The sequence below is a fragment of the Protomyctophum bolini genome (assembly GCF_963924005.1).
Source record: "Protomyctophum bolini genome assembly, chromosome: 5".
NCBI classification, from domain to species: Eukaryota; Metazoa; Chordata; class Actinopteri; order Myctophiformes; family Myctophidae; genus Protomyctophum; species Protomyctophum bolini.
The window spans coordinates 44,431,635-44,445,619 of NC_137866.1; the positions used below are offsets into that span (position 1 = coordinate 44,431,635).

At 45.2% G+C, this 13,985-nt stretch overlaps 1 protein-coding gene across 5 annotated transcripts in view; it reads right to left on the minus strand.

The window, feature by feature from the left end:
• The window catches only part of znf512b (zinc finger protein 512B), a 91,956-nt gene that overhangs the window by 40,162 nt on the left and 37,809 nt on the right, over positions 1 to 13,985 (minus strand). For 3 of the 5 annotated variants that reach the window (XM_080763169.1, XM_080763168.1, XM_080763170.1), the window contains 5 exons: positions 8,073 to 8,152; positions 6,718 to 6,846; positions 4,653 to 4,840; positions 3,074 to 3,432; positions 2,377 to 2,448 (listed from right to left, as the gene is read on the minus strand). In XM_080763169.1, the coding sequence (XP_080619295.1) occupies positions 2,377 to 2,448; positions 3,074 to 3,432; positions 4,653 to 4,840; positions 6,718 to 6,846; positions 8,073 to 8,152 (828 nt within the window). The remainder of the gene's footprint in view (positions 1 to 2,376; positions 2,449 to 3,073; positions 3,433 to 4,652; positions 4,841 to 6,717; positions 6,847 to 8,072; positions 8,153 to 13,985) is intronic. The other 2 variants (XM_080763171.1, XM_080763172.1) reach the window with 1 other exon arrangement.

Below are 13,985 nucleotides of genomic sequence, written 5' to 3' on the forward strand. Positions count from 1 at the left end.
CTGCCCTGTTACTGAACCAACTCTCTATCGGCCAAGCTACACCAGGCAATTCTGCGCGCGTGCGTATGCGTTTACTGCGCGCGTACAGTGCGTTTGGATAGGACCAATATACGTCAATGATACCAGCTACACCAGACGCACGGATACCGCGGGCCATCCTACGCATGCTCTAAAAATAGGATCGGTTCTAATTTATTTACGTGCGTATGCCCCCCATGCGCGCGTATCTATATATCCTCCCGGAAGGTCCCGCACAAATCTGCCGCGCGCCACAGATCTGGTGTAGCCACGGGGCATTTCGCACGCATACTTTGTGCGCGTAGTGCGCTTACCGTCAAACGCACACATGCCCCGGTGTAGCTTGGCCGTATAGCTATGAGAATATTGAGCTATTTCATATCACTTACCCTATACTTTAAAGCTGCAATCTGTAATATGTATGTCCTTGCCAGGATTCCTATACAGTTATTTTAAACGTAGTTTTGTTCACATTTAGTTGAATGTTTTGTAGTAACGTATTTATGGTTTGTATTTCTTTGCTTTTATGTCTGGGGAATTGAAATTTTATTTATATATGTCATATTTACTGTCTACTGTATGTAATTTTTGCTGTCGCAGCCCCTAAAATTTGGAACAGCATCCCACTCACTGTTAGTTTTAAGTCTAGGCTCAAAACGTTCCTCTACTCTCAAGCCTTCCAGTCCCCCTAATTTACTTTATAGGATACGTTCTCCGTACTGCCTTTTAACTGCTCTCTTTTTTCTTCCATTTCTTTTTATTTATTTTATTGTTTCACTGATGTATTGTATTGTACTGTATCGTGTTCTTTTCTTTGACCGCTGTGAAGCACTTTGGTACGACGAGAGTCGTTTTTAAATGTGCTATGCAAATAAAATGGATTTGATTTGATTTGATATTTACAGCATCGCATAATCATGTAAAAATGAGGTCATCCATCTCTTGTTTTTTGTGTTCATTAATGAAAACTGAGACCCCCCCCCCCGATGAAAACAAGCCATTGTGCTTTCCTGGGTATTTCAATCATCTTAGCAGAGTATTGACCTGTGCTTTCCTCGAACTGCGGTTAACTCTACAAACTGTTAATATACAATTTCCAATCAATCAATCAATCAATCAATCAATCAATCAATAAATCAATCAATGTCTTTGCCAAATAAACAAATAAAGTTGAGGAGACAAACATTTCTACCACTGAGACGCAAGACGGAACAGCCACTTGTTGGGAGATCTTGTGCTTTTGAGCGGCAGGCAGTGGGCACTAACAGTTAGACCAACTACAACCATGCAGGTATACTAGTAATTAACCCATTCTGACCTGAGATCAGATTCATACGAGGTTTCCACTGGACACACACTGGTCTAATTAACCCATTCTGACCTGAGATCAGATTCTAAAAATGTCAGTCGTTCTTCAAAAATAGCAGACCTACAAGCTCGTAGCGCGCCATAGCTAAAGCATAACATGATGCTAACACCAAAACGGGTTCCCGTTCAGAATGGGTTAAGCACTATTCCACGAGGGTGTGCTTTACTGTGGTTATTGGTACGACAGTGATGCTGATGGTATGAGGAACGAGGCGGAACCCAACAAAACAGTCATGGCCAATATATATCGGCATACTTGGTCTGTCGGGGCTCTAAACGACACAGGGTTACACAGTTCAATTTAATTCACATGAATTCATTTGCATAATTCATTTGTTCATTGTTTACAGTCAAAGATAGTTGAAAAGAATGTATTTCATTTACTAGTTTATTGATATTGATTTCATTGAATTCAGAATTTCTATTGTATTGCCGAACAAAAATAAACTGCATGTAAAATGCTTCGACGACAACAGCCCGGGTGTAAGAAATGCACTGAGGTGATGCCGTGACATCGTTTCTGTATTATTTTTGCATGGCAAATTCTTTAAGCCAAGCTTCATTTTCATATGCTGTCGAGTCATTTTGATCGTAGTTAATCTAAGCTGTTTATTCACCAAAAACAGGTTCCCGGATGGCAGAGGATTATACAGTGCTGCTGTAGCGTGGTACAGTTCAGCTGCTTCATAGCTGCACTATATTTGTCCTCTCAAGGATTACGTTATTCAATGAATCATCACAGGGGAAACTGCGGTAGACCGGCTGTACTGTATAACAATGATGGATCATCCAGTCGCATTACACTCCTTTCCATTCCTTCACTTGTTCAGTCATTTATATATTACACCCAAACCGGCTGATTCGATTGTTTCATTCAATAAGGGGACGAGACCGCAGGGGAAGCAGTTTTCCTGTCAGGGGGAAAGAGCAAGGTATACAGTATATACAACCAGACCAACAACGTAAAAAGGATCTGTATATCATTATTACCTTTCAGTCCAAACGTCCCCGAGATGGAGGGCTGCTCGCCGGTGAACTTCTTGGGGGTCTTCTGTTTCCGTCCTGGCTCAAAAAAGAGAACGTTAGAGTTATGGTCAAACACACACACCTGGGACGAGGGACGGACACGTTGCACGTTATACCACAGAGCATTTCAGAAGATTTGCAGTTAAACACACACTTGGAGCCTTATATACGGTACTTCATTGACCTGGGACACCAAGCGGCTCCTTTATTCCCCCTCTACAAAGCACACATGTGCTGAATTTTGTGAATTTCGTAGATTTTTTTTTACCCCAGAATAGGGATGTTAGGATTCATGTGGTTCAACTCTAGTCTACAGTATTTATTTAATTGACTGGGTCCTCCTTTTTTCACTCCACACAAAATCTCTGTGAAAAGAAGCCGATTTACATTCTCACAACTCGTCCTTGTTACACGTTGTTGTAACTTGTGAGCATGTGTAAGGCCGGCGATTCGAACCCGGGTCTCCCGTGTGGAGAGCCCAACATCTTAACCACTAGCCTAAAGGGGAATTTTCCGTTGGCTATAGGGGAGATATTATAGCCTTTTGGTCTCTGGGCCACTCCGCTATAAACATGTAAATCGGCAATTTTCCTCTGGAACGTTACTGTATGTATATTAATCGACACCAAGGAAAAAGGGTCGACGTATAGTTTAATCTTACTGTGCCGCATCCTCTCCGGGTCCTCGTCGTGGGGCGGCGGGAGGCTGCCCCCCTCCTCGCTGTCACTGCCTCCGCCGTCAGACGAGGTGCTCTGGTGGGACGGGGGGGACTGGACAGGCTGCTGTTGTTGGTGGTGGTGGTGGTAGTGATGGTGGGACTGCTGGAGGCTACTGGGTGGTGGTGGTGGTGGTGGTGGTTGCTGCTGCTGCTGCTGTGGCGGCTGGCCGTGGCTGTGGCCGTGTTGCTGTCGTGTCCTGTCGCTCCTGGCCAGCTCGCCGTTCTGTGACGGCGTGGACGCCTCGTGAGTCTTCTTCACTTTGAAGAACACCGGCGAGGGGGGGCTGTTGTTCTCCATGGGCCTGGTAGAGAGGGGGGGGGGGGGGGGGGGAGTGATGAGCATGAGCGATAGGGGTGAGTTTTCTTTTGTGTGGACCTTACTTATTGTAAATCGCTCTGGATTAAGAGCGTCTGCTATATTTATTTATAAATATCGATTTTGTTTTTGTCTTTACTGGTTTTTTTCTCCCTTTTCCCCCTTTTATTATTGTCATTGTTTCATTGTTTTAGCTGTCCCTGTGTATGGCCACCTATGTGCATTGGTGATTTACATTAGTTAGAAAATATAAAATAAATAAAAAATGTATAAAAAAAAAAGTGTGTCTGCTAAATGCCAAAATTGTAAAATATTCGCATTTTCCCAGACTGGGGGGGTTTGTATAGATATATATAAAGATTGTGAATTAAGTTAATGTTACCGTAACGTTATGTATAGAGGGTATGCACATGCATAAAGTGAGTGGCCAATCAAGTGGCAAAGTGAGTTTAACGTCGTTTAATGCAATCAGATAGGACATTCTCGGTTTGGATGAATGGGCTGTGAAGCCAGAAAGTCGTTTTTTTCCACTCAGGAGGCGTTCACGTGTACGATGTTGATGTCACGCGCATACCCATCTATAGTCTATACATAACAGTACGTGTATTATTTGGAAGATAACTGATTGTAATTAATTGGGAATAGTTTCCGAATAGAATCGTGACCCGAAGAATCGAATTCGGGTGATACCATGACATTTACACCCCTGATAAGCCACAGGTTCTCAGTCATGTTTCTATACTGTTACTGTATGCTTGATCGCGTACCTTTCGTGTCCGATGCTGATGGGGAGGACAACGAAATCATTAACCCATTCTGACCTGAGATCAGATTCATACGAGGTTTCCACTGGACACACACTGGTCTGATGAACCCATTCTGACCTGAGATCAGATTAAAAAAATGTCAGTCGTTCTTCGATTTTTCAAAAATAGCAGACCTGCAAGCTCGTAGCGCACCACTCGGTGGCGCGCTATGAGCTTGTAGATCTGCTATTTTTCAATAGCTAAAGCATAACGTGATGCTAACACCAAAATGGGTTCCCGTTCAGAATGGGTTAAAAAGTGATTCCATGAGATCCTGACCAAGCATCTATTATTACCGGTATGTGACAAATTGGGAGTGTGAATGTGTTGTGCATGTGTGTAACAACAACAGCCACAGTCACTGAGACCAGAGGGGGATTCAGTAGCAGACCCGGGTCACCTCTTCTTGGCGCTGGCGTTGGCCTTGACGTTGGGGGTCTTGTGGAGCTTGGGGTGGTGCTGGTCTTTGGGCTCCAGGCTGACACGGTCGGGGTGGTTCCACAGCTTATGCTTCTGCAGGCGCACCTTGGTGGCGAACACCGCCTCGCAGTAGGGACAGCCATGACTCAGCTTCTCTGCCAGCGTAGCCTGGTGTGGACATGACGGGTATAGCAGAACAATAACCAGGTCGGTCACATACACAGACCTAAGATAATAGACATTTTAGAGTGTTGTTTAGTGCAGCTTTGAAGATGGAGAGGGGGCCACTGTAGTTCCACGCTCACTCCAGAGGGCCACATTGCATCTACTGTCGTATCAAAAAATAGCAGATCTACAAGCTCAAAATGCGTTTTGATCTGCTATTTTTGCTATATTTAAATTTAAATACTGAATATATGTATATCTTTTTTTTGCTATTTGAATTGGAATCCTGAAAAGTATCATGTTTATTTCATTTCAAATGCATTTAGCTATAGGTTACTTATGATAACTTTATGAACTACATTGGACAAATACATTGGACATAAAAAGACAATCAAATTCTAAGTAATTAAATCTGGTCTTTGCAGCCCTGGTCGGTAAACAGGGAGTAATGCTGCATTATGGAGGTCATCACAGCGTCGGCTCTGGGCCGTGGAATAAAGCTGGTTTTGACCAAAAAATGCCATCTGGGACAAGGAATAGGAGATACAGGCGATTGAAAGAAGATCAGATCGAATGAGTGTTTATGGGCACGGCGATCAACATGACGCGATCCTGTGTTATTGACAACAACACCTAGCAACCAGATGCTATCATGAGTAGCATTATGTATTAGTATAAATCAATCAAAAGCACTATAAAAGCCCAATTGCCATAGATCTATCTATGGCAATGGCGTTAAGCGTAACATTTATTAATTGCCTTTAATTGACGTAGATCTATGGCAATGGTGGCCTAACTGTTAACCTGCGGGCCGCGTTAAGTGAAGGTGGGGGCCGCATGTGGCCCCTGGGCCGCGCCAGTTATCCATGTGTAATTTAGTGGTAAAAACTGTACATAAATATTGGTGTTTTCCACCTGGAAATGCACGAGGTCTTCTTGAAGCAGAATGTTACCCGTTTAATTATGAAACTAAATAAAACGTCTTGTTATTGTCGCTTCACTACTACAAATGAACCTTCACATTAAGTTCTCTTTTCCCCGTTATAAAAAGAACACGGGAGAGATAATTATAATCTTTTGAATATATGAATTTGATAAAATTACTTCCAGAGTTCGTAGCCAATATTTAGTGTCTACTGAGATTGTGTGCGCGTGTGTGTGTGTGTGTGTGTGTGTGTGTGTGTGTGTGTGTGTGTGTGTGTGTGTGTGTGTGTGCGTGCGCGTGTGTGTGTGTGTGTGTACTTGTATTACTATACTTGTGAGCACCAGATGCCCCAACAAGTTCACATGATAAATGATTGTTTCATGGCTAGGCTTTCGATTAGAGGCATTTAGAGGTGGTGCTTAATTAGTTGCACATCAACGTCGATCTACCGATCTACAAACTCTACAAGCTCACAACGTGTCACACTGTGACGTGTTGTTGTGGGCTTACAGATCCGCTATTTTCGGTAGCGCGACATTGACGCACAACCACAAGATGTGCCGTTTTCCAACTCTTCACGCTTTTCCTGTTCTTTTGCCTGAAGGTTTTCTGAAAATTGCATGTTTTCCCCTGCAGGTTCTATTCACCGATTTAGCCTAATGCTAATTCAAACTGCTTTTGCTATACCGAATGAAAAGAAGTGTCCAGCAGAGGAACTCTATCCATTATGGGAATCTGAATAGAATTAACATATAACACCGCCCCCCTTTCTCACTGAGAATCTACTGAATTCCCAAATGGCAGGACATGTGAAGTTCTCAAACGGCACATCTGTATAGAAGTATACAAATTAGGGTTATGGTTAAAAATGTCGACGTCCTCAGCAAGTATAGTAAGACATGTGTTTGGGGGAGAGAGAGAGAGAGGAGAGTAGTTGCAGGCCATTGGCTCTCACCCCTCGGCAGCGCTGGTAGTGGTACTTCACACCATAGATGCTCGGAAATTCTAACCAGCAGCCCGAACTCGGACACTTTACCCGGGAGCGGCGCTTAAACTCCTCCTTCCACTGCGCTACCATATGGGCCTGCTCGTGGAAACACGTAACCAGCAACATGTCAACAACATGAGGGTCGGGTGTCAGTCAAGAGCGTGTAGAGACTTGTTTGCTTCACACAATTAAAAGAAATGTCGCTGGGAAAAAAAAAACTCTTAAGGTAGCTCTCTCCACCAAACAGACCACTACAGACTGGCAGTCGAATGAAGTTGGGGACATCAGTTTAAGTCGTTTTGGAAGGCGTGAGAACAGTTGCTGAATGCACCTGAGAGCCGACACGGACACTCTGGTGCTGAAAATAGCCTATTATGGCTTGATGTGTTTTTCAACAACGAGGCCGCTGTTATCCAACGGTCGCTTCCATACAACTTGCGACCCGACGCGACAGTGTGTATAACCCACCGCCCATTCAACAACAGATTTTCAGCAACAGACACAATAATACTGCCACCAACGTCGGTTTGGTAGAGAGCTACCTTTATGTCAAAAACCATTATTTTAAAGGATTATAGAAGGTTACAAAATCGTAAAAAAAAAAAAAAAAATCTTTCACTAAAGTAGGGCAATGATAACAACATACAGTAAATATGCTTCCGTCATGCATGCTGAACAGCGGATGTCCGCCTTCCTCCTAATTTGTTCTACTGTTAACAACTACAGCTACAAAAAGCCGAAGCATATCTAGGTTGCTGCTAAGCAGAAATGGAGATGCATTTTCACAACGGAAATGACAAACGATGACAACAACTATAACTCCCTTCGCTCTGCTTGTTCAGTTGGGTGTAGTAAGTAGACAGTACGGTAGTTACAGACTGTGCATACTAGCGTTGTGAGATTGTGGAATAATTGTCTGACTCCAGGGACTATGCCAGGGGTGTACTGTACACAACACTGCAGAGCAAGCCAAGCCTCTTGTATTGAACAAACGCTCAAGTGAAGTAAATGGTCCTCTCTAAATAGTACCTAACCACTTAAACCCCCGGCATCCATGTTGTTGTGGGGAAAGCTTTCACCGAAAACAGCGGATCAACAAGATCACAACACGTCGCAAACACGACATGTTGTGAGCTTGTCGATCAGCTATTTCCCCCCCCCCCCGCAAATAACAGAAAACACACTAGGACAGAGCCGTGATGGACTACTGTACCATAATAGGGTTGAAGTGGTTGTTAAAGCACGGTACTTGTATTAGGTAAACAGTTACTTTCCGCCCAGTGCTGCTGGACGAAAAACGAGAGCTAAGCTATAGCACTCACAGGGATGCTGCGTAGCTCCTGGACCTCTGCCTTGGGACGACCTTTCCTCTTCCCTTCGGCCGCTTCACCACACATAGGACCTGGATTAGAGAGAGAGAGAGAGAGAGAGAGAGAGAGAGAGAGAGAGAGAGAGAGAGGTTTTAGGTTCAAGGTTTCCAAAGGTAACATGTATTTTTGTTTGGCTTCCTTCAGTCAAAAAACATTGTAGAAGCCATCCATTATACATGTTTGGGGTGTTGGTGCCAAGCTGCTCTTGCTACAGACATTGCAGCAGCAGCAGCAGCATAGGTAATCATGAGAGAGAGAGAGAGAGAGAGAGAGAGAGAGAGAGAGAGAGAGAGAGAGAGAGAGAAGCAAAGCAAGAGAATAGAGAAAACAAAGGGTGGAAGAGAGAGAGAGAGAGAGAGAGAGAGAGAGACATTTCTAGGTTAGCTCCCATTACATCACTACTCTACATGTTTACAGCATAGAGACTATTCCCTACAATAGGGTGTCGTCACCACCTGATCCGATGCCTATACAAAACAGCGTAACATCCTGAGTACTAATTTTACAGCACCCTCCTATACGGGTCCAATCTTTTTTTGTCCCGGGAGGTGAATTAAGGGCTCACGATTTCACAGTATGAAGCGCCAAAAAGCCTGCAGAACAGAAGCTGCTTTTCTTGGAAGGGGTCCAGCTGTGTCCTAGATAATTCCAGGTACCCCACCACCACCAACGCCTCGGCACACAGCAAAGCATTACTCATCACATTGGAGACTGCGAGGAGGAGGATGGCTTTTTCAAGGACCCAGTGTCCCTTCCCTCACAATATCCGGTGGCAAAACACATTCGACCTAGTAATATACGAGGACATCACTTGTAATGGCCTCAGTTCGTAGAACCGAGGAAAAACCTGAATGGTGCGATGAATAGAGGTTTTCTTATTAAGTGTGCCGTTTCTCAACGTCGGTTCCCGGGGGCCACCATGGTCCAAATAGGGATGCTTGTGTGGGTCTGAAGCGCTCAGGTCAGGATTATATTAGATAAGAATGAATAAGAATGAGATTCGCTATGCCTCTGAAACAGTATTCAAAAGAGTTGAATATCTCTGCTGTCGAGAAGAAACCACCTAACTTAAAGCGCAAATAACATGCATTTTAAAACTGCTTTTAATATTTAATAATCATATTGTCTATGTCCCTCAAAGTTATTTCTAACGGTTTGAGCCTCAATCACCACTCTGATATAACGAGGCCTTGTCAATTCTTTCTGGACTTTGAAAGCAGTTTTAGCTGCAGTACCACAATGTCCTGAGGTGGAGAGGGTGCTGATATGCAGATTATTTAATATTTGAGTGAGTCATTATAATACTCATGCTAGATAAAACCAGGCTTGTTTCCATTCCATGCCAGCTTGGAAAATCTACAATGGTGGACATTGTAAACAAAGTGGAAATACAAATTTGCAACTGAAGACTGACGAAAAGGAGGAATTATACAAAGTAGGGTGACATTGATGACATCACGATGAGGCCAAAATCAGTCGAGCTGTTTCTGAGAGCAATTTCCATTAAAACACCCAAATGACATGAAGGCCTGATTGTTCAAAATTGGTTATTTGTGGGGATAGAAAACACACATGGGAGCCCCAAAAACACAAAAGAAATTGAAAAAGTTGAATTTTATGTTATAGGTCCTTTAATGTAAATTTAATATTAAATTAATATTTTGAAAACAAAGCAATACTGCCTCATCAATGTTGGTGGTGTGACTTTATATATTGTCAATTGCATGAGAGGGGGAGAGGTGGTGGAGTTAGTTGCTTTAGCAGACAGTTTGAGGGTCCAATGGAGTTAAGAGGTTTTGTCTGAAGGTGTTTTTTTTTATACTTTTCATTGGTTCGATATTTTCGTAACAACACACATAAAGGGTGTGCAATAGCACTGATTTAAAAAAAAAAATCAAAACCCTCAAAAATGGAGTTAGGTGGATTCCTCCGGACATCAACGATATGTTAATGATTGAATACTGTAGTTTATATTATAAGCGTAGTAGTTATTTTTGTTTGTTTATGCCTGTGTAAGAGTGCAGTAATGTCTAATTTCCGCCATTCTTTATTATTTTCCCTTGCTTTAGTTTGCGAGAAAAAACATATTGAAGGAGTTCATTTAAACGCTTGCAGAGGTGAAGGACATGCGCCTGTCTGTGTCTACTGTAAGTTGGTGACAGTAAGTACAGTAGTAGTATGTCAGAGAGGCTTATTGTCAGTACAGTATCTACCAGAGTGCGGGAGTGAGTCTATCCCAGTTTCCCAGAGTGCACTGGGAGGTGGAACGCATCACCTACTGTACCCCAGTGTGCACTGGGAGGTGGAGCGCATCACCTACTGTACCAGCAGCTCACAGTATACTTACCGCACAACGTGCCACACACAAGCCGTGCTATTCATGGAATCGACCTCTTCACCTTGTGGTCAAGAGGCCAGTGCTCTACCCACTGCTACCCGGACAGTAAATTAGCAAGTGTTCCTTCTGCTTATCTCTGTGACCAGGTGACCAGCTTGCTTCACATAAAAGATATCCACACACACACACGCACACGCACACACACACACACACACACACACACACACACACACACACACACACACACACACACACACACACACACACACACACACACACAGTACGATTTGATGCATATCCCATACCCAGTTTGATGCATATCAAACTGGGTATGGTTAAGAGGTTCAGAACCACTGAATTAAACTATACAGAACCATGGACACAATCTCAACTGTATAAAATCCTCAGTGTAAAAATCAAATGGACCCTTAATTAAAAAGGATCCACACATGATTTACAACCTGTAAAAGGTCCATTTATTTAGGACCACTGGTGCATCCCTGAAGCCCATATTGTGAACCAGTGGCTTAGTGTGTGAGACAGACAGACAGGCAGACAGACAGACAGACCTGTGTGGGGGGGATATGCGGGAGAAAAAGATGGGGATGTAAGAGAGAGAAAGAGAGAGAGAGAGAGATGCAGAGTGAGTAAAGAGTGTGTCTGCTAAGCCAAATAGATGAGCAATAAATCACCAGCCGCCTGCATGAACCTCTGACACAGCACAGAGGACAGGCTGCCTCAGCTCCCTCTCTCTCTCACTGTGTTCTATTCTCTCTCCCTCTCTCTCTCTCTCTCTCTCTCTGTGTTCTATTATCTCTCTCTCTCTCTCTCTCTGTGTTCTATTCTCTCTCTCTCTGTGTTCTATCGCTCCGTCCCTCCTTCATCCTTTTCTCTATTCTCTCGCTCTATCTCCAGGGTCTAGGCACCGTTTCCTCTCTTCTCCTCTTCTCTACCTCCCTCCCCTCCTCTCTGAACACATCCTCTCCCTTCTCCTCTTCTCTACCTCCCTCCCCTCCTCTCTGAACACATCCTCTCCCTTCTTCTCTTCTCTACCTCCCCTCCCCTCCCCTCCTCTCTGAACACATCCTCTCCCTTCTTCTCTTCTCTACCTCCCTCCCCTCCCCTCCTCTCTGAACACATCCTCTCCCTTCTTCTCTTCTCTACCTCCCCTCCCCTCCCCTCCTCTCTGAACACATCCTCTCCCTTCTCCTCTTCTCTACCTCCCTCCCCTCCTCTCTGAACACATCCTCTCCCTTCTCCTCTTCTCTACCTCCCTCCCCTCCTCTCTGAACACATCCTCTCCCTTCTTCTCTTCTCTACCTCCCCTCCCCTCCCCTCCTCTCTGAACACATCCTCTCCCTTCTCCTATTCTCTACCTCCCTCCCCTCCTCTCTGAACACATCCTCTCCCTTCTCCTCTTCTCTACCTCCCTCCCCTCCTCTCTGAACACATCCTCTCCCTTCTTCTCTTCTCTACCTCCCCTCCCCTCCTCTCTGAACACATCCTCTCCCTTCTTCTCTTCTCTACCTCCCTCCCCTCCTCTCTGAACACATCCTCTCCCTTCTCCTATTCTCTACCTCCCTCCCCTCCTCTCTGAACACATCCTCTCCCTTCTCCTCTTCTCTACCTCCCTCCCCTCCTCTCTGAACACATCCTCTCCCTTCTCCTCTTCTCTACCTCCCTCCCCTCCTCTCTGAACACATCCTCTCCCTTCTTCTCTTCTCTACCTCCCCTCCCCTCCTCTCTGAACACATCCTCTCCCTTCTTCTCTTCTCTACCTCCCTCCCCTCCTCTCTGAACACATCCTCTCCCTTCTCCTATTCTCTACCTCCCTCCCCTCCTCTCTGAACACATCCTCTCCCATCTCCTCTTCTCTACCTCCCTCCCCTCCTCTCTGAACACATCCTCTCCCATCTTCTCTCTCCTCTCTCCTCTTGCCCTCCTCTCTCATCATCCCCTCCTCCATGAAACTACAGAGGACAGGCGGTCCACTAGCTCATTATATGTGTCTCTCTCTCTCTCTCTCTCTCTCTCTCTCGTCCTGCTACAATTAGACCACTGCACTGTCAGTCAGTCCACTGCACTTTACTCTGCTTCCACACACTAGGGCTGGACGCATGGATGTGTGTGTGTGTGATTGCTTTGAGAGTGATTGCTCTGAGTGCGCGTGCGTGCGTGCGTGCAGGCTTCACTATACTCGTGAGGGCCAGAGAAATCAGAGAAACTGACAATGTGAAAAGAAAACGTCCCTGGCTCTCTCACAAGATACATTGTTTTGTTTTATGGTTTAAGAAAGACACGGGGAGTTACGTTTACAATTGGGAAATGTCTGCTGTGTGAGAATGTGTGTGTGAGTGAGAGGAAGACCCTGGAGGATGTGGAGGATGCTGAGTGGAGAGTGTGTAGTGGAGGTGGAATGTGATGGAGGCAGACAGCTCTCTCTCTCTCTCTCTGAGCCAGCAGTATTGTGAATGATAGTGCTGCAGGTAGGTGGAGCCTTCTCTCTCTCTCTCTCTCTCTCTCTCTCTCTCCCCCTCCAGGTCCTATATCGTCTCTAGATCACAGATCTGCAAGCTCAAAGTGCGTTCCGAGCTTGCAGATCTTTTGAACGTGTTTTTGTGACTCTGTAGTATACGATCAAGTATAGTAGCCTGGAATCCAGACCAATCTGCCTCAGCAGGGAGATTTAAAAAAAAAACTCCTCAGTTTGAATGACATTTTTGCTCACCCCAGAGTTGTGGTGGGTGCGCCAATCAGAGCCCACTATTTGAGACTGTGACGTTATAAAATTGTTATGGAGATATGGAGGTTTCTGCCTGACAGCATATGATACACATTTCACCACACTGCTCTGTGTGTGTGTGTGTGTGTGTGTGTGTGTGTGTGTGACTGTGTGTGTGTGTGTGTGTGTGTGTGTGTGTGTGTGTGACTGTGTGTGTGTGTGTGTGTGTGTGTGTGTGTGTGTGTGTGTGTGTGTGTGTGTGTGTGTGCACTGATCTCTGCAGGGACCGGATGGAGACAGACAGACAGACAGGAGGCAAAGAGAGACGCATGAAACCTATCCAGTCATATCAGATCTACAAGATGTCAAATTGAGGCACTCAGAGTATACTGTCTGCCCCACAACGACAGGGGCAGACAGAGTATACGGTCTCTGTTGTCTGCCCCACAACGACAGGGGCAGACAGCGTATATTGTCTGCCCCACAACGACAGGGGCAGACAGAGTGTACTGTCTGCCCCACAACGACAGGGGCAGACAGAGTATACTGTCTGCCCCACAACGACAGGGGCAGACAGAGTATATTGTCTGCCCCACAACGACAGGGGCAGACAGAGTGTACTGTCTGCCCCACAACGACAGGGGCAGACAGAGTGTACTGTCTGCCCCACAACGACAGGGGCAGACAGAGTGTACTGTCTGCCCCACAACGACAGGGGCAGACAGAGTGTACTGTCTGCCCCACAACGACAGGGGCAGAGAGAGTGTACTGTCTGCCCCACAACGACAGGGGCAGACAGAGTGTA